The sequence below is a fragment of the Indicator indicator genome, chromosome 17 (assembly GCF_027791375.1).
Source record: "Indicator indicator isolate 239-I01 chromosome 17, UM_Iind_1.1, whole genome shotgun sequence".
Lineage (NCBI taxonomy): Eukaryota > Metazoa > Chordata > Aves > Piciformes > Indicatoridae > Indicator > Indicator indicator.
Window position 1 is genome coordinate 2,231,198 of NC_072026.1, and position 27,325 is coordinate 2,258,522.

Genomic DNA, 27,325 nt, shown 5'->3' on the forward strand with positions numbered 1-27,325 from the left:
TCTACTTGCAGACTGACTTCTTTTTTTTAATTCATGACCCAGAGCACATGGCCTGAAATAGATTTCTAATTATTTCAGGAAAGGACTGTGGGGTTTTTATTCTGGAATTTGCTTTGTGCATCACACATTTTTTCCCCTCAGTTAAACATGATTTTAGGCTAACTGTGAAAGGCCAACTAAGACATTACCATTTAACATCCTGAGACCGTCACCTGATGTGGCCTGTTTCAGCGCCTGTTCCACTTGTTCTCTTCTCTTGGATTCAAATTCCAAAGCCTCCTGCAATTTTCTCTTTGCCTTTTTTTCTTTCTTCAAGCGTTTCTGAATTGTTGCTGAAATGTAGACAGTAAGAATGGCTGTTAGAGCACAATTAATGTATGATGGAGACAGTAAAGGAGTTCTAGCACCAGAAAGGCCCAGTTCTAGCACCAGAAAAAAAATTAGAATCTAGCATGAATCTGACCTAAACCAAAACACAAAACCACTCCTAGTCGTGTCCTGAAGCAAAACAACGAACAATCTGGAAGGGCTTTAGATCTGCTTGAAGATCTTGAAGCTTATATTCTCAACCTGGAAGAGCTCCCTTGGTTTCAGTCTCCTGAGAGCCAGCCTGGTGGTTCACGCTACACAATCTTCACCAACATGGACTAAATTCCAGTCACAGTTCTGCCAGAGTCTGGTGGAGCAGATCATTGACTTCAGCTAATCTCTAGCAACAGCAGCAATGTACATCCTCAAAATTAAATCTCTCATTCTGCCATCTAACCTTTCCCCTTAATGCTGAGAATTTTATCACCTCCTCCTCTAGATCTGTGAAGACAATCCAAACACACTGGTTATGGTTACGTCTTCCCTCACCATTCCATAGATGGGGGATGAGCAGGCTAAAGTTACATTCTGCAGATCCCATTTTGGCATTCAGAATTGATTTGGGCTCTCAGGGATTTCCCATGCAATGGTATCCTTTTCTGAATCCTCTGACTGGAGCATTCAGAAATCCAGACAGATCTGTAGAAGTCAATTGGAGTCCAGTGGCCACAGAAATGATGTACAGACTGTGATTTTTTCTGGTATTTTTTCTGCAATTTCAACATAAATTTTTTTAATGGTATTTTTTCATTTGAAATTCACAGGAATCCAACATACAGGAGAAGCAAATAAAGCAAAAGGATTGCAAAATACAGCTTTCATTTAACAACACGCGTTAGCAACGTTTGCCAGAGCAACTATCAAACTGGGCTCTGAATGTCCAAGTGTGATCTCTACAATGTCACCTGAGCAAATGAGCAGCCCGTGTGAAGAAACCTCTCTCTGACTTTCTGTAATAATAAAGGTGTGCATGTGGCCATGACCTGAAAGACAGCCCTGAGGATACCGTTTATTGGTGATCTGCTCTTCTGAGCCAGCAGCCAACAAAGCCTGCAAGTGGCTTAAAGGTTTTGTTGTCTCTGTGATGCAGGCGGTGTGTTGTGTGCTGTCTGTTCACAGGAAGGTAAGTTTTGGGTTGTGGAAATGCAGCTTCTTACCCACACCCAGACTGGGGTGGTCCAACACCCACAGCAGTGTAACAACCTCAGCAGCATTTACTGGCCCTTCACAACTCCACTTGGACATGCCCTTCTTTGTTGCCTCTTGGTGCCACAGACACGTCTGCTCCACACACCTGATTTCAGTTCAGAATGCACTGGAAGATAGCACTTGGCACCTACATTTTTAGTCTTATCTAGTTTTATCTTTCTGATTTCATGGATGTAATCTAGAAGTAGCTTTTGGCACAGAAAGTGCTCTTCCTCTCCTTCAGATGCAGATTTGAATTTTAAAAAGAACGCTGCCTCCTTTGCAGTACCGCAGCGCAAAATTCAGATTTACCAACTTAATTGCCTCTTATTATCAAAAGCTTCTAAACAGTCATGGTTTTGTCTATGGAGGCCCCATACGGGGAGTGCTGTTCTATCTCCCTCTCCTGATGGAAAATAAAAAAAAGATCTGGTGGTGTTAGCTTCAGATCTTGCACTTGAGTAGACAATTTCTTGTAGTTCGTCTATTTTGTTGCACTGAAGTTCTCTACAAGTAAAAGCAGCTGCCTAGCACCTAAACCACAGAAACGTGGGTTAGGAATGAAAAAAAACAAAATCACCTAAATACCCAAATTACAGCCACACCGTCTTTCTCAGACTGATTCTGAGTGCTTGGAGTATCAGAGCAGAAAAGGAAAGAAATTAAAGCTGTCAAATGAAGAACTCAGGCTGGGAATAGAGAGGCAGAGTACTAATAATGCACGTGAAAGCCATCCAACCCATCAGCTTTCCTCCACACAACCTGCAAAAGCTCTCTGTGGCCAGTTGCCCTCCAGGAAGTAATTCTTCAGTCACTGTTCTGTCTGCTTACAGCAAAGGGTGCGTCCTTCTGTTTTGATTAAATTTAAATCTTTCATTACCAGTGCTAGGCCACTGCTGCATTACACTGAGCTATGAATGTCAGTTCACTCTGAGTCCTCAGCTCCAGCTGGAAATGCCAAAGGGTTATACATTTAGTAGCTATCTAAACTCCATTTTTCATTCACTCACCTCTGCTTTGCAGCTCAGCTGTAAGTTGCCTTTCCAAGCTCTCTCTGAGTTCTCTCTCTCTACAAAGTTCCATCTTTAACTCTTTCTTTTCCTGCTGTATCTGCTTTTCCTGGACTCTTGCATTGTCCACAGCCACTTTCAGCAGGCCCTAAAACACAGACAAATGTAGGATCTGAGAACACCATTCTGTTTCAGCAGTGACAAAATTCATCCACTTTTTTCTTTCACACCCTCTAGGAAAACAAAAAAATTAAAAGGAGGAACCTAGAGACCTGAACCATGACTGGGCCTTTGAAGCAGCTGGATGTTATATATGAGCAATTTGATGGCAGGGAATCATTCAGTGTAGGTTTTGCTAATTCACCCTGCTGTTGTGGTTTACTACAAACAGAATGCCATGTCATTGCTGACCTCAGTCAACTGCAGGGAGAAGCAAAGGAGAAATAATGAGACTGGTAAATTTTAGTATGACCATGATTGCCAGCTCTTAAGTCAAATAGACAAGATCAATAATGCCAGATAGGGGAAAACAAAGTGTTACGTTAAAGAAAAGAAATGAAATTTGCAGATACGAAATAGGTTCTGAAACTTTTTAAAGAGACTAAGAAACACACACATTTTATCTATCACAACATAGCCTGGCCCTAGAGAGAATAATTTACCTGGATGTTGGTTAATAGTGTTTCTACTGATGAAAGACCATCAGCAAAAAGAAATGGTGCCGGAAATCCAGGAGGTAAGGCCTGTCCAGCCAGTTGGACTTTATCTAAGGTTGGTTTCATTATTGGAATGGCAATTTGGACCTCTTCTGTAAAGACAGGTTTAAAAGCAACATCAGCATTGGAGATACAGATCAATGTAATTTCTAGAGACTAGCACTGTGTTTACCTGCAAGTCGAAATACAAGAGCATTTACACAACTGACATTGCTTTAGTCTTTGGCAGCTGTGGCTGCCACTGAGGTTAAGTCACAATAATAAATACCCTGAAGACAGTACCACAGCTGTAACAGACCCTTCTAGCTCAAATCCCACAGAATTATACCAGAGGATTGCAACAGCATTACGCAGTTCATTAAACCTGAATGAACTCTCTTCATTCTATCGTGTTTGCCACTCTGTGATGTGCATTTTTGGTGGCTATAACCTTGACAACATTCTAATCAAGACGTGTATCACATCTCTTTATTCCTCTAACATTACCCTTCCCTCACTCAGCAGTAAATGATCTCCACTGAGTCATTCCCTCCTGCTTAGCTAGCAGCAACTCCATGTTGTCAGTGAAGTGTCAGCGCAAGTTCCCTTAACAAGTACCTTGCTACTGTCAGCCTTTCTAGTCCCAGGCAGCAGCCAAAAATGCCTTTCAGAGTGATCTCTGCCCAAGGTTTAGAGAGAGCAGGGTGGGTGGCAGGGGTCAGAGGAGTGGCCGCAGAGCAGACATGCCTGGGCTCCAGCCTCTCTCCTGTGATTTACTGCACAGGAAGAGATTGATGCAGCTCTTACGAATTGTAAAATCGGGCCCTGGTTGCTTCCCCCTCAGTCCTCGTTTCCAGTAGATCATCTTCTTACAGATCAAGCTGTGCACAGGCAGTAGGAATGTGCATCCAGAAACAAACAACAGTAATATTTTTTTTTCAAAACTCCTTTTCATTTGGTGATGAATCGGCATTGTCACCAATGAATTCACATTTTTAACAGGGTAATTTAAACATATTTTGGGTTAGCAAATATATCTCCTCCTCTCAGATCCCTGTGTTCCCTACATATTCATTTTAACCATCAAGTTAATTGCTGAAAAAAACCCAAATTAAAACCTAGTAGCCTTCAAAGCCAAACTCTGCACATTTCTGTGAAATATTAAAAAAATACTTGTGTAATCTTCCCAGGAAATCCAGTCTTTGATCCAATCTCTATACAATGTCCCTGCACTTGCAGAAATCATGAGGAGTATCACCTCAGCAATGGCTTTTGTTAAAGCTTGCAATTAGTGTATTGACCATAGGTTCACAACGCCTGAGCTTTCCAGGGGCAACTGCACAGCCAGTGCTGATAGTTTCATTTGTCAAGTGTCCTGGTCACATTACAGCCCGGAGTTACAATTAGTCCCTACCATATTCAAAAGGCCTCCATCTCCCACCTCTGTTACTTAGAAAAAAACAACACAACTCAGAATCTGACAGCCATGAATTGAATCACAGCAGTGCTATTACCCAGTTTAACAAACTCCAGCAGCATCTACTGAGCACTTTTTGCTATGTTTCTAAAACACACCTCCTGACAGTGAAGCCGGAGAGCACTTCTCCAATATTCTTTGAAATCTCTGTTTAGGGACTATTTGGTTTGCACTGTGTGAGTTCATTAAATGGACTATCTCCATAATGATTCCTCAAGACTGATAACAACAAAAGGCACTACCCTCCACATGTCTCTGTAGCTATCATTTTAGAGCTGTGTTCATATAATTTAACTGATCCATTTTAAAAAGCACACAACTCTGGTGGCATGTTCTGAGCTCGGAGTTCCTGCTGATTCAGACATCATTTCTCATACTTGAATATCTTATCTCACAGTCAGAGTTTTAAACTGATTGGTTGTTGCACAGAAATAACACCTAAGCTGTGGAGTCACAGAAAAAATCTAAACAGAAGTGGCATTTGAAGAAGAAAGTAATACATGAAGTATGCATAACAAAACTACAGCTGCTTTAAAATCTCTAGAAATCCCTCCCATTTAGAGATGAAAGTAGTAACATTAAATTGGCTGAAAGGAAAATTACTATTGACTGTGAAGACAGGCTGCATGGTCTATGGATTGTAATGTTACTGTACTGCAGATTGAAGTTTCAAAATAGTATTACTCTTCTTTAAAGAGACAGACACAGCTAAATTAGGTGCTGCTTGCTGCAGTGAGGATCAAATGCAAAAAGAATCATATTTCATCAGACCTAGTCAACACCAGGAAAATAAATAGAAATATAAGAGGTATGCAGGCAATGATTCATTTTGATAATCTGGCCCAAGAGAGACACATAGAGACAGCACACAGATCTAAGCTTCTACCAAAAGACAAATAGGACACAGAGGGTGGGAATTGGGATGACAGTGTAGCAGAGGTCACATCGATTTTCAGCAGCAGTTTTCACACAGATGAGATAACCCTGGACTCTATTTGGCCCATTGTTCATATCCTACCTGTCCCAGAAGCAATAAATTTCCAAGTCCCAGAAAAAGGGCAGTAAAGAAGAAGGATTCTACTTATGACTTCTTATGATTAAGTTTTTGTGCTAACCAAACATGCTTTGCAGACCAAGGTCACATTGCATGTTAAAGTCTGTAATAGCTGAAAACTAGAAGCAGCATATTATGTTTTAGCCTATATGGGTGGAAACTGTCAAACCATTCATCATTTTTTTTTCTCTGATTGAAATCACACTCTGCAAAGATGAATGATAAATGCATTAGAAATCTATTTCAATCTTGTAATGGGTCTTCACATCTGAATGGGGTCTACATCTTGCCCATATTCTGAGTAAGTACAGTTAGGCAGGAATATATTAGCTAGTCTTGAGAAATCATAATTGGTAAAGCAATTAAAAGTGGCATGTGTTGGAAGCATTTGCTGTGGATTGTATCAAATGCACCTCTTTAATGGAAGAAGAAGAAGAAGAAAGATGTTGATTTAAGCATTTTCATTTTAAAGAACACTAAAAATATAAATGCTAAAAGCTGCACTCGCACATGCAGTACAACAGAATAGGCAAGAAATAAAGCTAGGACAGCTACAATCTAACCAAGGACATGAGCAACCTTCCTCTTTATTCAAGGTAAGTGGGAACTACTTTTAACAAGCCTGTTTGCTACACCTGCCACACTTCACAATGGCATTCAGGAACCCATTTAGAGTGCAGTCTTTTTATTTTAATTTCTAGCTGGCGTCCAGGTGAATAGATGAAAAGAAGAATTACATTGCAGAGAAAAGAAATACACAGCAAATACCAGGAGTGAGTGGGAAGTGGGTTGTTATCCTGGGAAAGCACAAGGAAAACTGCTAGAAAGTTTCCTGTTCTTCATTCAATACACTGAAGTGTTTCACTCTCTGTCTTCTGCCTAAGTTGCAGAAATAGGGATTGGAAAATGAAGCATCAATGTAGGGACTAAATGCAGCACTGGGAACACCAGAACCACGAAGTGCTCCCTCTGTGACAGTGCAACGACAGGCAGCTTTATTTGCCAGCTGGTTCCTATGCTTTCAGAAGGCATCACCCACATATCTCATACACCTAACATGTCACATTCCTCTCAGAACAAAGTAGAAATATTAAAGCTACAGTTCACATCTTGCCTAACACTAGGTTAGACCACTAGGTTATTTCTTCAGAGACACTGCAGAACTTTCTCTGGAGCATTATTCACCTCCAGCAGCTTACGAACATAACTCAGGAACAAATTAAATATGTGGCATATGGAGAAGAGAGTAACAATTCAACCTAACTAATCTGTTAGTTACTAACCAAGACATCTGATCTCAAGAGAGTCTGCTGCCAGCATTAAGAAGATGGTTTTGGACATTGATGGCAGCTGGGTCATTCCTTTTCTTTGCCTGTGACATACCATTTAGAAACCTAAGGCCTAAAATGGTTTCTCACAATTACCATTCTTTGAGCTCCAGACCTGAGAGATGGGGATTACATTTAACGGTCCATAGTTACAAAAGAACAGCCTGGATACTCTGATAGACCTTTCTTACTTTTGAAAAAATAAACCAGAGGATCTGCAACATCAGCTGGATTGCCCGTGCTGCTCACTTCTGAAAACAAGACACATTTTTATGTGAAATAGCATTACTTGCCCAAAGGTCTTACAGACCTCTACTCCTGTAGAGTGGTAGGAGTTCCCTTCACTTCCAGCCATACACTGACTTCACAGCAGCAGTGACAGGCAGCAGTGCCCAAGCATGGACAGAATCAGGACCCAAATTCTAAATCTTCAGTGCAAAAAGCACTTTCCAAAAATGTGAGATTCCTTATTTTAGTCTCAAACCTTGGGAACTTCTGTGTTGTTGAACTAGAAACGAGTAGAATGTTTTCTTTCACACTAAGTATGAAGCCCTGTCATCTGCAGCATTGTTTATTTCAAACGTTTTGCACCCTCAAGTCTGTAAGGGCAGGGTTGTTTGTCTTCAAGGTCTTAGTAACTCTGAAAATCTTCCATACACCTTTGTCTGCCTCCTTCTCCCTCCCTCATTGCTCCTCTGCCAGGAGCTGAGCACTACTGTTCATCAGTGAGAAAAATACACCTCTGCCTAACCTGGCTCCAATCAGACAGAAATTTACTACCTTGTGATTCGGGGGCCAAATCTAAACTCACTAATGTGAGCAGGGTCAATGAACGCAGCCGGGGTGCAGCTGATTAATCCACTGCACTAGTTTTAAATCAGACTTTATTTTGTTTTCAAATGACTGACACAATTTGATAGCACACAGGCATTTCTAACTGCTGAGCTTTGCCAAAAAGATATTTCACTTTAAAAATAGTACCTAATCATTAGATCTACATTTCCAGGTGGCCTTGAAAGCTTTTGGAAACTATCGTAAGACAGCAACATCACCTGCCTTCTGCCCATGGTATCCGTGTCCCAGCTGGCTCTCTTCCATGCACTCCGAACTCAGTTATTTTGTCCTCAGGAGTGTTTAATAATCTTTTCCTTGTTTTAAACACAGCCCATGTCTGTTAGATGTAGAGCAATGTGTTGTCTTGGGAAAAACTGAGTATGTGGACTAATAAAAAAAGAGAAAGCAATATGTGTGAGCAGTGCATTCAGCATCTTCTGGGGATCTGTTCTCTGGAATGATGGGGGGTGTTTTCCTGAGGGACCTTGCAAGGCAGGCACTTAGGATTTGAATAGGAGAAGGAGGCAAAACTCAGAGAAATAAAAATTTCCTAAGAAAAGGCTGAAATTACAGTTTACAAATTGTCTTTATCTGTGCACTCTGTATCAAGAAGTGCATAATTATACAGCTTTGACATTTTCATCAATGTACTCTCATTAATAACACAGAAAATTATACCTATTTATAACTTCGTATTTACAATATACACTGATGTTCACATGGCACCCGTGGTAAAAACACCTGAAAATATTTTATTAATTCAAATCTTGGAGAGGGGGTGGGGGAAGAGGACTCAAGCTAGATGAGCTGCTAGGTTTGCAGGATGAAAATAACCATCAGAACAGAGGTGATCCACTGCAAGGAGCTTCACTATGAAGTTCAATATGTACAGATTAAGGAAAGCAAATACAACTAATGTCACCAGATTCAATTCTGTTCATTTAGGAGAACCATAAGTACGATCGAGGCTACACACCAAGCCTTCATGAATACTCCATTTTCTGTGCACAACCATTATTTACAATGTTTAGTCTCTCTCTGATATTATTATTACAGCTGCTTTCACCTATGAGCTGCTCCTCAGGCAGGTTTAACTAATCTGGATTCCAAACCATCAAAGGTTGCTCTGTGATTTAAGCTGCTCCTTAATCTCTGCAGCAGTTTAAGTGCTACTGATCTGCATTCTCCGTGTGGCAATTTAAGTAACTAGTTACTTTCACCTAGTCATAGTAGCTTGTCATTCCTCACACCGATGAGAAGCATTACTTCTACTGACAGCAAAGTGAAAATGTGAACTACTCGAGAAAAGGTGAGTAATAAAATCACTGTGGTGTGGAAGACAGCAAGAAAATGAAACAAAATAAACAAAATCCTCCTGGTGGCCATTATCAAGAGGCTTTTCATTTTTTTCTCAGCTAACTCTCCTATTAATATTCACAAAGGTGGGGTTTTTTTGTGGTGATTTTGAAGCCTCACTGTAGCCTGACTATTCTTCTACTGAGATTTTAAACTGTCAGATGAGAATGGGTAGGAGGAACTTGCCAAGAAAAGAAAAAAAAAAATTCTTCAATTTTCTTGGCGGATTCAGCTTTTCCCTATTAATGTTGAGATTATTTCTTCAACTATTTTGTTGCAAATATTTATGACTCCATATGGAACAACAGATGTTGAAGGGAAAGGATAGCAGAAAAGACTTCATTTTCAGCAATTACCCTGCTACTTGTTGTCATACTGTAGGTGTTCTTAGTGCATCTATTTTACATACCACCCTGTCCTTTCACACACTGCAAAAATGTCAGCTTGGATAATTAATATAATAACTTCAGTCCAAAACATTTCCACAATGTTCATGAAAAAAATAAATAAATAGGACAACAGGAGGAAGAAATCAGGAAGGAAGGGGGGAGGCAGGAATGGCTTTTCAAGTCCTGCTGGAGTATCAGTTTCTTGCAAGGCTGCATTAGGTCCTTACTACAAAATCTTTCCCTTTTTTTTCCTTTGAGACAGATTCCAGCGACTGCCACCAAGAAGAGAAATCATACAAGAAGCAGAAAACCAAAACTATCCAAGCAGCAGCACAATAAACACTAAAATTACAGCATGAGAAAAGTGAAGGAACACAGGCTGGGTGTAATGAGGTTAACAGGAACAGGTTGATGGTGTTCAAGCTGAAGAAACGTCTGTTAACAGAACTGTCAGCCCACCAGCACAGGCAGACAGAGCTGGTTGGAGAGCAGCAGCGCCCTGCATGCAGACGTGAGGTCTGCGTGCAGGCAGAATCGCACCTGCTCTGCCCTGCCCTCAGGCAGCACTGCCACCAGCTCCTGGCCAGACACCACTGCCACCAGAGAGCATCACCTTCAGATCCATCACACGCACTTCAGCCACGCCTGGGGCACCCAGCTAGGAGGGTAACATCTCAATCCCAGTGCTACACTGACTGCTGCTACCTGCTTCTGGGCAGTAGGGAGCTTGCAGTAGGTATTACTGCAGAATAGGCAGGACGAGCTGGCAGCTGCCTGCAGAAGCCACTGCCCCAGCTCTGCCTGCAGGGTGAGGTGTGCTGTTGCAGGCAGGCTTGGCTGAAGCTGAAGCCATGTACGTGTGTGCTTAAGAACTGTCAGGCAAAGCTGTGTACCCTCAAAAGGCCCTCTGTGTCTCCACTCTGAGGCAAATCTCTTTCATGTCCCACTCACAGTAATAAAAACATACAACGTGCTTTTAAATAATTTTCATCACCCACTCCCTTTATTGCAGCACTTGGTAATATAACCAATAATTTGAAACAGATCTCATTAGGAAGGTTCCAATTTTTCCTATTCACAAACCCCACAAAACTATATGAATGCTTCCAGGTAGCTATGATCAGTGGCACCAGACTTCCCCCAGAACAGCACACATGCCTGTGTCCCTATTTTGCACCTGAACAACTCCACCTGCCTGCTAAGCCTGCTAATGTGCTACCAGGAAAGGTTTTTCTCCGGTTGCATTCCTAGTCCAGGGAACTATCCAAATGTCAGCCATGCATATGGTGGGTGAAAAGTCTGTTCTCCTAACCTCACACAAAACCAGGCTGGAATCACATCACTCACTGCCCTTTGGGTTCCAGGCAGGAAACATAAACCCTTACTGGCCACAAGCAAATAGAAAGACAGAGAGAACTGAGCAGTAAGGAATGATGGTATTCCCTGACATCAAAGCTTAGTGATCACCAGCAGAACTGACTGGTAGCCAGAGAGCCAGCTGCAGGGTGTCATCTGAATAAGGCAGAAGAACTCTTCAAAGTTACTCACAGAAATATGTCTGAGAGTATAAATATTTCTGTAAGGTGTCTGTCTTCTGCAGGATCACACAGTTAGTACTACATAGAGATCATAGTTAACGTGATATGATTGCTACTAACAGTACTTACGGCACACATGGCACTTCAGCTCTTAATAGATTTAAAAATAGTACTGAACCAAGATTAATATTGTTACTGCTGAGTTCAATTTCTTAAAGTATGTGCATAACCAGCAGCTAAGTCCTCCAAACATTTGAAGCAGGCAGAGCACTCTATTTCCTAGATATTCCTGGATAATTACACCTGCTTTATTAAGGTTTATTTTACAGCTGTGTAAAATAGGTTATAAAGGACAGTTCTGCTATTATGTCCTCCCCTGCTTAGGCTTAATAAATATTATATTCTGCACCATCCACTAAAGCCAAGCAGTGGAGAAAATAGAAGTGGCAGTAATCTCCTCCACATATGTAAAATACCTTTACTAAAATAAGGGTGTATAAGAGTCAGGAACAAATTACTGAGGTCTGCTTTAACAAAATAGTACCCTTAAAGAAGTATTACTCTTAAGGAACTGATGTTCCCCCTGGAGATGCAGTGTATCCTTTCAAAGCAGTATAGCTTGTTAAAATGGCAAGATATCTTTTTGCAATAGAGTGTTTGTGTCCAGGCAGATACAAGGTTTGTATAGAATGCATCCAGGGAGCCATAAAGCTGGTGGGAAACATATTTCTCCATGGTATTTTAGTACTTTGAAAAATTCAATCACTGGGAAAAAATGTTTTGCTGTAAACATCTGAAGAGCCTTTATAAAAGCAATGGCTTCCCACAGCACCTGCTTAAATAATTTTAAGAGGAAGTATGTCTTTGCTCGTCTTCTAAAACTTCTAAGAAGCTTCTCCTATTAATTTCCCTGGTGCTGTCAGGCCAGGGCACTTTTAATCAGAAATAATTATGAGTGCAATCAGGGGATGTTCACCAGCAGGATTTTTGCACTGCAGAGATAAGACAACTTTCAAAACTGATTGCTAGGAGAAATGTGATTACCTTAACAGGAAAATGTACCTAGAACGATGATCACCTTAGAAGTTTCCTTTTGAATGAATTATGACTTCTTCAGATGTCAACAAAGAAGTATTCTGCCCATAGATCCTGGTGTTTGAGCTCACTTCAGTTGCACATTGATTTTATAAGCCCTGATTATTAAGATGCATGAGGAATTCATCCCTTTTCAATTTACCTTCCAACCGCAGTAATTCTCCAGGTGAGCAGCAGCTCTGTGCTGTAGCTGTTACCAGCCGGATTCCTGACACAGCCCTGTTATGGACTTTCACAGAAAATGCTAACCTTGCACCAGCTCCTCAGGCCTCCCACTCTGCCCACTGCACAGCCTTTGGTCCCATGGCCCAGGGGGCTGCAGCACAGCCCTGTCTGCCAGCCCAGCAGACAGGGCCCCAGAAGTGCACCCAGCTCCCAGACTAGGGCCAGCCAGCCCCTGGTGTGCAGCACTGCTCTAAAATGCCACTGTTTAGATAGTGCTGGTACCTCCTGTGGATACTAAAGGATACAGAACTATACCCACTTGCAACCAATTCTGTCTTGGGCTAAACAACAGTCAGAATTTGGCTTATCCCAATCCTCCTCCCCTCCTCAAATAAGAGGACAAATAATAGGCCCTCTGATAGAAATGTTGGCCTAGCGTATCAGTATTACATCTTAGTGACAGAATGATTAGACTCCCATACATCAGCACTACAGCAGCTCTCGGTGTGGAGAGCCTCATGTCCATAGCAACGCGGCACAACTCTTCACCACCAAATAATTACATGATGCTCTGGGGAAAGACAAGTTTTCCTAGCACACAGCCAATCTATCAAAAGGGAAAACTCTCTCTGACCCAAATGGCAGCTGCGATCAGAGTATAAATGTAAGCTAACCACCAAGTAGTCCACATCCACTACTTTGCAACCTAATAACTGTTAAGTCTACTGCTGTCATTTATCCTGAGCTTTTTCAAAAGAGCAAATAATGGGGAAAAGAAAGAAAGAAAGGAAGCACAGCTATCTGACAGTAATCTGCTCTACTCTGCCTTCAGATGGGCTGAGCACTGTGCTTGAATGTTGTGCTGCCGTGTGCTCCAGGGTTCTCACCAGGCAGGCACAGCCTCTCCTCAGGGACCACCTCACTGGCCTTGACTCGCATTATGTGTCTGACACTAAACACCATTTGTAAAGAGTTAAATTAAATATTTACTCACAAGAGGCTAATTCCAAGGTCCTATATTTTTTCCTCTAATAGTTTACTAGAGCAAGGCAGGAGTACAGTTGCCAGCAACTGGTTCTCCTCTACTCTTCTCTCTGCCGAGACCTCAAACAACTGCACCAGCAACCTGAAACAGCAACATGGGGCATGCAGCAAAGACTGGCAGTAAAGTCTGGCTGATTGGGATAACTTCATTAATAGCAGCCTAATACCTGCTGAAGATGAAGCACAAAAGCAGGAGAACCGAGCAATGAAGAGGTTTTATTCCTCTGTGCGTGCTCATACAGCTCTTGTCTCTAAATCACTACAATTTACAGCAGACTTTAAGACAAACAAAAAATGCCACTATCATTATCATTACTAAATAAAATCTACTAAACAGATTTTTGGATGAATCTCTTGGACTTAAATGCTTCTCAGCTAAAAACAAAATCCAAACCAGCACCCACTCCACAGAAACACAGTGCTCCAGATCTCTCATGCATTCATTCACAGATTGCAAACCTGCCTTGAATGTGGTTGAAAGAGCTTCATGGACCTGCCACTTTTTAGATTTGGCAGCTGACACTTGGAGAGACAGTGAAATACCACAGGAAGCTCTGCAGCTGGCTCCAAGGAAGAACAGAGAGAGAGCACCAAACAATCTTTAGAACCCTCCTGCTGCAAATAGGGAATTTGAAAAATGCCAACTGTGACCCAAGTCAAAACTGCCCTGCCCATATTCAGTACAAATGTAAACCATCAAACACTTGCCTGCACATTTTCTTCCAACAGCAATAAAGTTCTTCACTCTATTAGTGCAGAATCCTAGTGGGATTCCCACCAGGTCAGCCAGGAGCATGAACTGATTGGTGTTGGTTAAGTTAAAAACTCTAAGCATAAAATCCTTTAAAAATGTCTAGGTTTTGATTACTGCTGCTGTGACTTACAGCTTTTAGCAAACAGAGCACTTTCCTTTTAAAACTGGTTTACTCTCTTTACAGGGCATGTAGTATTTTTACTTTGGTTTATTCTACCTCCTTGCTTTGAAACTCTGCATGGCTTGAGAGAGGAGCTGACATACCCATTCATAGCAGTGCATAAAATTAAGCTTAATGAATCCCAACTGCAATGTACTTCATGTGCTGAAATCAATGCACATTGCCTGCTACAGTATCTCCCTGTGAAATTGAGGCATTTGCTCAGAAATTTCTCTCTCAACAGGGTCTTTTCGGGTTTTGTAGTGCTTAACTGCCTTTTGTCTGCTCTTGTCTCCCTCCAGTGTTGCTCAGATCGCAATCTTTTATTCCTTGTGCAAACCCATTTGGAAACTGCTGGATGAGCTACAGCTGTGTACTGCTATGTAAGGTCTAATACATGTCAAGCAGTGCTTTCTATGTGCTGAATAAACACAATGACACAATGATTTAAGTGATTATTAGAAAGGCAGGATTCTAGGCTGAAAGTAGTATTTAAAACCAGATTCAATCAGCTGGTTTGTAAAAATTCTGAAAGGTATTGAAGCTGTGCACACTGCCATGGGAGCTCTAAAGTTTGCACAAAGGTTACTGCAACACAAGGTGACAAAGCTGTTTCTGGGTGCAAACAGGCAAGTCTGTAATTGATGAAAAACAAGCAGTGAGACAAATTATTTATGAAGCATGGACCTTACCTGGAAAAGTATCTTCTCACATATCTTCTAGGAAATTAAATAAGCCATGCTTTTCAAGAGCCAGTCTCTGTTCAGGTACTGCAGAATCTTTGCAGCTCACTTATTCTCTAATAATAAACTAAGTTCTTGCTTTTACGATGTCTAAAGTCTCAATTTATACTCTCTAGTAGTCAGTAAATACTGACTTAAAGCAGCCTGCATTGCTTCTGACAAAGTTATCTAACTTGGAGATGCACACTAGAACCATAAAAAATCTCCATGATTTGTTTAAACCAACAAGTGCTATACCATAGGACTAAATTTTTTTTTCCAAGTTAGAATGGTCAGAAACAATAATAACACTACTGCATAAAATTAACCACCTGGCAATTAAAAATAAGAGTGGATCCAAAAAAGGTGCCTCTGATCCTCCACAGGACACTACATGGTGAATCACAATTTTTGGAAGGACTATTTCAAAGTCTGGACAACAATTAATCTGAAATAAAGTCCATAGTCTAAATTCATCTTTATACAGTAAACATTCTGCACTGACTGTAGTTCTCTGAGGCAGCCTTGATATCTAGGTGAAAAAATGCACTGTGAAGCAGCTACGTTTTTTCTTCTTTTTCCTTCAAAAAAAACTGCCAACATTGTTCTGAATTTTAGGTTGTACCACCGGTAATGTCTATTAAGTGGCAGCAGGAAGAACCTTCATTAGCTCTAAGTATGTAGATTATCAATCAAATGAGAAATAAGGATGGAGCAGATGAAAACAGCAAATTGCTGTAATTACAAATGATGTTTTCTGCATGATTGTGTTTCAAGAATTGTTACAGGATGCTGTGAAAATAAAATAATCATTTGTATCCGCAGTCCAGAATAACACAGTTCATCACAATGATGTAGCTTGGAGCAGAAATGCCATTTGTTACATTTCACATTGTTGCTGTTCTATCCACTGAATCTATGGTTTTAGTGTTTACAAAGGATGGATTCTCTTTAGAGAACTGACAGCTTATATGAATATGGTATTTTTGCTTGCAAGTAACAGGAAAAAACCCGTGGCATAAAACTCAAGCCCCAAATTCCCCAGGATGCCTACTGAGAATAAATTCTATGTTTATTTGTATTTCATTTCCCTTGAACAACTGCCTTTCCCATGGGTATTTATTAAAAGCATAAAAAGAATGAGCCAAATTCACTTCTCAATAACACCCATTCAGCATTGTTGAAGCTTGTAAGATTGCACTAGACTAGCCAAAGGGAAAAATTTACCCACTAGTTAATAAATATATGTAATTTTTTTTCTCCTTCAGAAGATGTGTTGTTTAATCTTTAGGTTCTATGCTTGCTCCTACTTATAAAAGGAAAAAAAAACCCATCTGTTTTGTTTTAAATTCATGCCCTTTCTTGGAACAGATAAGATGTGTATGTTCTACCTGCTCATTCAGTTGTGGGTTACCTGGGGCAGTCCAGATTCATTTCCAATTGGACTTCCTGAAGAGCTGAGTAAAGTTTCCACCAGCTACACTACACAAAGCACTAGTCAGAATTTCCTCTGTACTATTTGCCTGAAGATTATCATAAATAATCTTATTTGACCTACATTCTAAAATCCAGAGACTGAGAAAGTGTTAGCAGCAGAATATGACTTAAAGTGTATTTGGTCATTGGAAAGGTTCATTCTCAACGCAAGGCTGGAGAAGCATTTTCATACTGCAAGCTGTACATGACAGAGACATCCACTTTCAAAGTGCCCAAACCAGCAAACTCCACAAAAAACACAAACAGAAGCTGCTACCAGTTGGGCTATGACCACGACTGAGATGGTTCACACTGCAGCCACCAACTTCAGGGTGTGCCCCTTCCACCTCCTGCGCCAAGTTTCCACCAGGCCAGGCTGGGCTACCCTGAGCCACTCTTCACCTACCTATGCAGATGTCTTAGAACTGTCCTCATACAAAATGAAAACTCCAAATCCCATTGCATAGGACCACTTCTCCCACTGCAGCTGACCATCACTGTGATTTTTGTACAGTTTGATGATGTCTTTTTCCAGAGAGGATGCAGGATTAGCCATTCAGCACTAAAACCGTAGCACTGCAACTCCTAAATAGAGGATGTAGCCAAGTGCAGGGGTTAGTGTTTCTTTACCCAACAAATTACAGTTTATAGCTTGTTAGTAGAAGAATTATTTTTTTAAGATCTAAGGCAATGTTTTCAGAAATATCATGGATTGTCTTTATTACCAGCATAACAACACCCCCCCAAATATAATAGCAAGTAATGTGACCATTGCCCTTGGCAGCACCATTAAACTGGGCAGTGAACTACTTCAAATAGCTGCGAGTGTTAAACATTAGTTCTGCCTTAAGTAGGTTGATTTTAACAGTCAAATGTGCACTGCAGTCTATCTGAACATTAAAAGCACCTTTCAAACTTAATTTTACAGAAATGTTAACGACCAGAACAAACTACTGAAGGCAAAAAAGAAATGTAATTATTTCAACAGATGAAAGGAAACAGTAAATTAACACTGTTGTTTTAAAAGGGGGCTCAGTGACTTACCTGCTTTAAGGAAATACCATTAACTGAAGGTACTATGGATATTTTACTTTACATGTTTATAGTTTTGGGTTTCTTTTCGCTTCTGGCCTTTAAAGATGAGGTTTGAGGCAAAAGGAGAGCTGTAAATCTTGAATTGAAATACAAGCTACAGAAATGCTTTATCGAAATCCCAGCAACGGAACTGGTTCCTAAACATCTACGTTATGGGTCTGGTACACACAGTGAGAGAAAGGGGAAGCAAAGAGAACAGAACAAAGCCTTCAGCAGTGACAACCTTTATGTCCAAGAGGCCTCTAAAGTCTAAAGGAGGGATTGAGACAGAACTAGAATGACTCAGAAGTGTTCCTAATATACCACCAGCTAAACTAATCTCTTCATTACAGTCAAAATTATCCAGGGAGAAATTTGTCAGAGCTTAGAAAATGTTAGGCTGCTTCTTATATAATACAAACCATACCCATTTTTTTGAACATGAGCTATTATTCAGTGCCATTCTGAAAATTGTTTAAAAACAGTCACTGGCTTGCAAGCAAGATTTCCTTACCATATGTGTTGCAATATGGAAGCAGATTGTAGACATTTCCAACAGGAATTCAGCTGCATGGTTTAAAAATGTTTACAGCAAAATTTAGGTGATCGTTATTTTTTTTTGGTGGACGTGCACTTTTACACACACACACACAAAATCCTGATATAAATGTGGGATTTGAAAATAATTTATTCTGCATAATCAGCATAGCTACATATGTTTTTCATTCTGAACTCACTCACTGGTAGACTCCAGTTGATGAAATGGTAATTAATGCCGTGACTTACACGTGTCCCCTTGGAAAATGCAGTCCAAGGTAAGGGTTATTCAGAAAGTGGCTTTAATCTTGCATTTTAATCAACAGTTTTTCATAAAGGATACTTCAGTGGATAAAGATATGATATTGTATTGCAGACCATTCAGTTTGCAAGTGTTCATGTGTGTTTCTAGATTCTTAACACTACATTCACATACACCTCCCCCCACCCTGCCCTGTATTCCTATAAGATATATATCACCTAGGAGGTGAGGAAAACAACTGCATTCAGAATTTAGCAATACTGAAGAAAATCAAGAATCAGAAGGTCAGGAGAAGCTGGTGATGTAGTCTCAGAAAACCCTAGTTTTGACAGCAAAGCCAGTTTAAGCAGTTCCCACACCCTGTAGCACAGCTCATCAGTCCCTTCTGTGAAAATCTTTTGGGTGCCTACTTTTAAACTGCATCATATAAATAGAGTCTTTTCACTAAGACCTCTGGATGATATAGGATTAATATTTTGGGGAAACATTTCCTTGCTTAAGGTATTTTGATGTAGAAGCAGACACAATCTGGTTCATTCTTACACATTTCTTACCTCACAGCATTTAATGTAATTTCACATAAAAAAAGGAGTGGGAGCTCTGTAAGGCCCTTTTTTCTTGCTAGCTGAACCATATACATCTTCTCCAACTTCAAGAAGAGACTGAGGAAAGCACACATAGATTGCTGCCTTTGAGGGACAGAGCATAGGTAGGTGACATCTCAAGACTTCAGCCTGGTGACAGCTGGAGAATAGCCTGGTGCTAACTGGCAGACTGGACATGGGGGCTGGAAGCAACTGACATGACCAAGATGAAGACTTCCCAAAAGAGAAAGGCAGGCTTGATGCAGTCACTGCATCGAGGCTATGTCTGGAGAGCAGAACATCATTTGGGAGATGACCACAGTCACAACATGGTTGAGGTTGGAAGAAAGGTCACCCTGTCCAATATCCTGCTCGAGCAGGTCTGCCTGAAAAATCTGACCAAGGGGCAGCAATGGTAAGGCAAACTTTGAACAGAGAACATTTATAACTGGTTAGAAAGAAAGAAGGAAAAGGGTGGGCAGTTAAGCAGATTACTGGCATGAAAGAAGTCTAGTCCACACATTAACTCTCTCTTTAGCAGCCTCTGTTTATTTGAGGGTATTAAGGGGACAACTGAAAGAATAAGCAATAGCTGAAGACATCACCTCAAAGTCAGATTACATAGTGGGAACCCTTTAACCCTTGTATTGGACCCAGTCAGAAACTGCCAGACACGCTAAGGCAGGCTGCCACCTGTGCATCGCTCACCCATGTGTCGGATCAATCATTATTTGTAGTGAGCTGTGATAAATACCACCACGGCTTCTTCAAACACAGGATGACAGTACTGTTGCTATAAAGACACCTGCATCAAATACTAGAGTGAGGATTATCTGTGAGCCAGCAGCCTGACAAGCAGAGTTTTAGCTGCATACAGCATACCCTTATTTAAAAATAAATGTGAAATTCAGTCTTCCACAAAAGCAGCAGCGTCATGAGAAAACTCAGGTTCTAAGTTTTGTAAGCGCTGCGTTTCCAATATTAGAGTGTCACTCTTCATTCACTCTCTGACAAGGTTGTCAATCAAACAGCAATCTAGTTTTGTAAGCCTTTAACCAAAGATCAAAGCAGTGATACTGCTGAGTTCACATTACCTCCATAGAGATAACTGCTTGAACACTTCCCCAGCGCTGCAGCAATATTAACTTTGCACCCTTCCTTCCAAGCAAATAAAACAGCACAAAGTTTGACAGCCCCCCTGTTTTCCACCCTCAGCTCTCATCTCAGCCAAATCCAGTCCCTGACCCCTCTCTGCCCCTTTGCAGCTGCCACCTTGGTACTGAAGTTGAAGACTGACACACGCATTCAGTTAAACTTTGGTCAATTAAAAAGAAAATGACATGTGCTTTCAGTCTCCTTTGGGGAACACACTGAATGTCTTTAACTCAATAACAATAGCTGGGCAATAAACAGATGAGCGAGCAAAACGTAGTGTATCATCATTTTGCTTTTGACTTCAGCCCAATGGCAAATGAAAGGCATCCAAAATCAATTTCAAGAAGCTAATAAATTCACTATGTGAAAGCAGTGAAAATATAACTTTTGCAGCCTCATCATCAAGCTGATTTGTAAGCAAAGCCAGGCCCAATTCCTGCACACTATGTCATCCATACTTTCAGTTTCATGCAGGTAATAGACTATTTCTACAGAGTTTATATTCTGAGGCTAAACATAGATATATATATATATCTTCTTTCCACAAACATACGTCCTAGTAATATCATAATAAAAATCCGAATGCAGTGTGCCCAGAACTCTGTTGATCACTATCAGTTACTTCCTCCAGTAGGAGGGAGAGAAAGGTGAAGGCTAATGCTGCGTGCAAGGGCATGCTCGAAGCACAGCGACTGCTTGCCACAGCTCCACATAACTTTCAGAGCAGACCTCTTTTCAGAGAAGACCTCTTATGGCAGCACGGGGGGGTGCTGCCAGGGCTTTTATTTGCTTGTCAACTGACTGAGAAGCTTGCCAGAGCATGGCCATCTAAAGGTAAGCTTCCAAAGGGAAATGGATTGACTGTAATTACAACATTATTTTAAGTACTCCTTGAGCAATGCCAAATACCCTCAATACGTACCTTCTGCTCTAGGACACAACTAGGACACAACACGAGAAGATTTAACCAACAGACATAAGAAACCTGCATTCAGGGTCAAGTCCATCTAAATGATTCAGGGGATGTACCTCACCTGGCTTGTAAGGCCAGGACCAACTCCTGTGGGAGCAGTGCTGATGCAGCACCCTCGCCTGCACACCACACTTGCACATGCAGCCTGGGAAATCTCCAACAAACATCGAGCTAAGGCATGTAAACTAAGGGCTGCATGACAGCCCTGGGAACTGTGGGTCTGTACTGGAAACAAAACACAACTTCTGAGAGCAGCAGTTTCTGTTCCCAATGCAGCCAATCTACACCATGCCTTCTGGATGGATTTTTTTCATCTGAACCAATTGCAGAAAGAGATATTGCAGGTGGTCAGTTACAATTCTCTAAGTCATTAACAGTGTGAAAAGTTTCTTGGGGTGTGGTAGTTATTTAAAAAGAATAAATAAATTAAAACCAACCCACAATATCAAAGAGGTTTCTGACCTTGGAGATTTCTATATCAATATATGGATGTATCTGTTTCCTGTAGAAAAAAAAATAAAAAAAGACATAAAGGGAAAATAAAGGCAGGCAAGCTGGGTGAGAAGTAGCTAGAGAGCATAAGTGAAGAGTGATATATGTGGTATATGTGGACTGGGGACATGTGTGATTTTTAGAAAACAGCAGGTGGAGAAAACAGTGCAACAGAATTATGTTTAAAGAGGAGAAGTTAGAACTAGGTGAGAACAGTAATAGAATCACACTTGGAGTGTAAAACATTGCCTTTGTCACTTAGTTCATACTGTGAACACGTCCAGGTTTCTCCTTCCCCAGACAGAAGCAATGGGAAATGCTGTTTATTCTTAGTCTATTTCTTCACCAGAGCATCATCCTCCTCAGATGGTGGCAGCTTTGGTGACCCAGACTGTTATTATGGGGCCTGGGACAACTATTTCCTCACACTGCAGAAAACACTATGCTCATTTTTCAAGAAATCTTGTTTCCTCTGTCTTTACTCCAAGATTTTACTGACCAGATGAAAACAAGTGTCAACAAAACCCACCTCAAATCTGAGTTACACCAAGCTAAACTTTCTTTAGTATTTGCTGTATCTATTTTATCTGTTCACCTCTAATGTTTTTAAGCAAGAGGAACTAAAATATTTTCAATCTCAAGCACTGCTTCTCCAGCTGAAGGCAGACTGTGCCATGCTTGCTCTCCAAACTTCCAGCTTTCTAAAACACTTCAAGCAAACCCAGAAAGCCCAAGAGATTACGTTACTGATATTTCTGTAATACCAACAAAACACAACAGTATCTTTCAGATCTCCTTTGCAGATAAAGCAGCTTACAAAGTGTATTTGTGTGACTACATGTCATCTTTAGAACAACCACTCTTCAGTGCACGTGTAACGGAGTCACCTGGACTTTCTAAAGCTGCTTTCATGCCTTTCTGTGACTGACTGCACTGCTTCATTCTAGCTGCAGAGTCCTCTGGGCCTGTGAGCATACCCTGGCTGGTGGTCTGGGTTTCAGCAGAAGGCAAATTCAAGCTAAGAGCACATGTTTTTATGTGAAACAGAAGCTAAGCTGTGAATGTAATGCATCACCCTGCAATAAGGAGCCATGGTGGAAGCAAGTCCTATCCACCTCAGCTGACCCACTTGTCACATCTCTGCAACCTCACATGCCAGCACAAGGGGTACTGGATCAGCTGGGGTCAGCTCTGTTCTGTGGGGTCTCCCACACACCATGCTTGCAAAGCACTATCTGCCTCCATTTCTCAGAGCACAGCAACATATAGCTAAGATCTGCTGCATACTAGATGCACAGAGAACTACTGGTATGAAGGCAAACCCCCTGCCTAGGTATGAGCATGGTTAGAGTACTACACTAAAAGTACATGTTCATAAAACAGATTTACACTGCTGCTATTTCTGAGCACCTTTAGTGTTACAGGATGCTATTCCTTCCCAGCCCTCTTGGCAGACTTCACTACACATACAGTGATTTTATGTATTTTTAAGCACAACTTTCCCACACAGCCAGTCCTGCTTGCCCATAGGATGTAAAACTTATTCTCAAAATCATGGAAAAGTTGGAAAAGACCTTTAAGATCATCAAGTCCAACCGTCATCTAACTGCCAAGGCTGGGGCTAAACCATGTCCCTCAGCACCAAGTCTCTGCCTCTTTGAAACACCTCCAGGGATGGGGATTCAACCACCTTCCTGGGGGGTCTGTTCCAGTGCTTGAGATCCCTCTCAGTGAAGAAATGAAGATACATGTTTAAGAAGCTGCACTTCTCTGCATTTCCTTTTATCTTCAGTAACTCAACACAAGAAGAGATCTTCCTAAATTCTAAGTTTCTTCAGGTGGCACTTTTACAACAACATTAAAAATGCAGAATTTATGTCAATATCAAAATGCCTAACTGGATCCATAAGTCTTTACTTAAAAACTTCTGATATTATCTCTATTATTTATTCTTCAAAGGAGAACAGTAATTAGAAAAGTTCTGCAAATTTGCACTAATGAAGCAGAAAAATCTACTATGAAGTAATGAATTCTATTAATTACCATGCAAGCAAATATATACAAAATGTAAGTGTACCTAGTCTCTTCTTTTTGTGATTTCTGCAGCTATTTATGTAGAATTACTTACAGGTTATTCCCAAGTCATTACAACAATTTGAGCTGGGGACTGTATTTTGGCCACAAGTTTGAACTTGAAGCAATGAATTTATATTCCACAAACAGTGAAAAAGAGAAGGTCTTAAAGATTCAGCAAAATTACACACTGAAAAAAATCAGAGAGGGAGAATACTGAGTAGATACAATGAGATGGTGGCACAGCAAGAAGAAAAATAAGAAGAGAATTCCCACCATAGGTTATTGCCACCACTTACTCCAGGCTGAGAAGCAGCAATATTCTTTCCAAATTCAGAACTATTCATTGCACAGAAGGAACAGCTACAGGGCCAACCTTGGAGTGCAGGGCTGGAGGAAGGATCCGCATTACACCCTGTTTTCTCAGCCTCCTCCATGCTGCAGCAGGTGAGTCCTGGAAGCAACTGATGACCCTCAAACAGTCTCTCCTTCAGTGCAGCCCTGCCCAAGTCAAGTCACTGCAGACATACCTCTTATTCTCCAACATATCTTCAGTGTCACAGCTGCCAAGATGAAAATGGGTGAGAGTACAGGTGCTTTTGTGCCACTGGGGAAATCCCTGGCTCTTTACACTGACTTCTGTCACAAGGAGCGTGACATTGCCACAGAATTTAGCCATAAATATTTAAACTGGAGAGCAAAACCTGGTTCAGAGACTAAAACTAATTAATCACCTGCCCAGCAAAACTGAGATGCATTCAGTAGAGTTCAAAACCTCCAACTGCAGTCAGAACAATGCCAGATCTTACTGCAGGCCACTCCTAGTGAATCCCAACAGAAACACAGAGGAGGGCTGGGATTTGAGCATGACCCACAGGACGCAGAGATTAGGGGGTCTCTTAAACAAAAATGGTGAGGTCTCATTCTAACTGGGAACCCACACCAATACCTTTTCTGTTTCTGATCTTCATCAACTGGCACTTGAAAGGACACTCCTGAGTCTTTTCTTCTCATTTATGTTTTTTTTCCACACATTCAGTATTTTTTCCTGCTGTCCTCACAAAATCTCTCTAAAGCCAGGGAAGAAAAAGATACCAGTAAAAATTGCCTTACTACAGTATGTGTTAGCACCATTACATGAAATAATTGTTCCTTGGGAGATTCTAGACAGTCAATTAACCCCCAATTCACAACTCAAGTGGCAGAGCAGACACTCAATGAATAAAGGGTAAGGGGTTCAATCCTCAATTAGGATGAAATTTTTTCCTTAATAGTTTAATCTTGTGGTCAATTAAATCCCCCCAGCATTGTATGAATTATTATATGAATCCTAAGTTAGTTATGGTATACCACAACCACACCACAGTCCTGGACTTACATTTTTCTAAGCTGAAAGAAAAGTCTACTCTGCCTTCAGGGAAAAATTACTCTGCTTTGACAAGAAAAGCAAGGAAATGCATTATGCTTTCCTAATCCCAGGTACTTTAAACATCTTCTGTGTTTTGCTGGCAGAGTTAAGATTGCAGTTACCTCACAGATCATTAGAACTAGGTTTACTACTGCACCAGATATTTATATCACTAGTTCTATTAAAAAGGATTCCTCAGCAGACTTTTAAGGATTAATCTTGTCTCCAACTGCTCAGCTTTTTTCCTATATTGCTGGGCATAGCAGCTTGGAATAGTAGCTTATTTTTCCATCTGTTAGACATACAGAGACTATCAGTTTGTGAAGTACTTTCTTGGTACTCTTTTTGGTAGAATAAAGTCCTGGATTTCCTTGGGGAAGCACAGGACATATGCTGATGCTCTATGGTTTCTGAGTTACTGCAGAGATTAATTCTTTTTGGCCAGCTTTCTGTTGAGTAGGTGCTGGAATCATATAAAACAGCAACTTGTGAAAAAAAAACAAAACAAACAAAAAAGAGTAAAATGGTGAGTTCCCTGGCCAAATCAGTGATCTTTTTTCAACTAATTATTTTTCTTGCTGCAAATGAAGACAGTTTGTCTTTGAAAAGACAGTCTATCATTAAAAAAGAAAAGTATTGAAAGTTTTTGAAACAACTATAACAGATGCCATAGCAGTTGAAAGTACAATTAGGAAGCACAATGCCGCAGAAATAAAACTTCAAACAAAAGCAGAAAAGTTCTGTGTGCTCATCAATAATTTAGAATTATTTAAGAACTGGTTTATAGATGCAAGTGTCTATATATACATTGAATGTGCTCTTTATAGGCAAACAAAAAGGGGATACAATCCTTTTAAATTATTTTGAGGATAATTGTTTCCACAACAAACATCATTATTTATCAGTTTTGAAAAGAAGCCAACTGCTAGCATTTGAAATGCACAAATCTTGGCACACAACATAGAAAATGGTAATCTCCCTCCCTTTTCAAAACCAGGTTTGCATTTATTTTACACATTTGTCAAGTTCTTATCTCAAAGCCCATGCAGTGTTACCTGTTTCTATCAGAAATCATTATATTTTATTTCTAATCACCTTCCCATAGCTAATTTGGTAACTTAGGAAAGGAAACATTTATTGCTACCAGATGCTGTTACCTTTCTGCTCACTCACACACTATTATAAATTGGTTCAACAGCCTGGAAAATAAGGTTTAATAGATGTTATTTTGCCTTCTGGATTGCTTCTGTTACAATCTTTTGTTTCTTGATTTTAGTGATGCTAACATTCTAAATCTATGTTACAGCTATGGATCAGCAAGGACACATCCCGTTACACTGTGCAGTGTCATGCAGTAAGACCTGAGACAGTCTGATGCTACAAGTTGAGCTGCATAAACAATCTGGTTCCCACCGAGCTACCCCATTCCTGATGGATTCTTTCCTCCAGGAGAGCACAGCACAACCCCACTGCACCACTGCTCTCCCCATGCCCACAGTAGGTGTTGCACTGCCGATGAACTTGACCCTCTGAAGGCTGACATGAACTGTCCAGGTCACCTTCTCTTATTCTACTGACCACAGAATCAAGATGATACAAGGCAAACCCTTGAAAGAGACACTTCTCTTTTTAAATTCCTTTATTAGATTTGTAAGGGAGAGCTGGAATAGCCCATGGAAGAGGCTGCTCTGAGCCTGACAATCTCCCTGCTTCAATATTTCTCTGTATCTTTATTTCCATATGTAAGCTTTAAAGAAATTATTTGTTATGTCTTTGAAACGGACTGCATAGTTTTTCTCTGTTCCTTTTGTTCTGGGGTAAAAGCCCAGTATGCTACAATGGGACTTTGATGGATAGGTGATTTTGTGTAGAGAGAAATGAGATCTTCCTACTCAGGTGGGAAGGAAAATGTGGGAACAAGTGAGGGTCCTCGAGGCTGTAAACTTTCTCAAGAGGAAATGGGAACAGACGTTTTTGTAGATTCATAGAAGAGAAACCAGCTCCTCAGCAGCTTCCACTGACATCTTTGAACATCAGAACACAATTTCACTGAAGGCAACCAGAACACAAGAGGGGATGCCCTAGCCCTGCTACTTTGCTGCTTCCTACAGCA

The 27,325-nt window shown here is 40.8% G+C and overlaps 1 protein-coding gene across 2 annotated transcripts in view; it reads right to left on the reverse strand.

Moving 5' to 3' along the window:
- DACH2 (dachshund family transcription factor 2) overlaps positions 1-27,325 on the reverse strand; it is a 273,962-nt gene that overhangs the window by 12,199 nt on the left and 234,438 nt on the right. For both annotated transcript variants that reach the window (XM_054388431.1, XM_054388430.1), the window contains 3 exons: positions 3,230-3,375; positions 2,568-2,715; positions 189-332 (listed from right to left, as the gene is read on the reverse strand). In XM_054388431.1, coding sequence (XP_054244406.1) covers positions 189-332; positions 2,568-2,715; positions 3,230-3,375 — 438 coding nt within the window. The remainder of the gene's footprint in view (positions 1-188; positions 333-2,567; positions 2,716-3,229; positions 3,376-27,325) is intronic.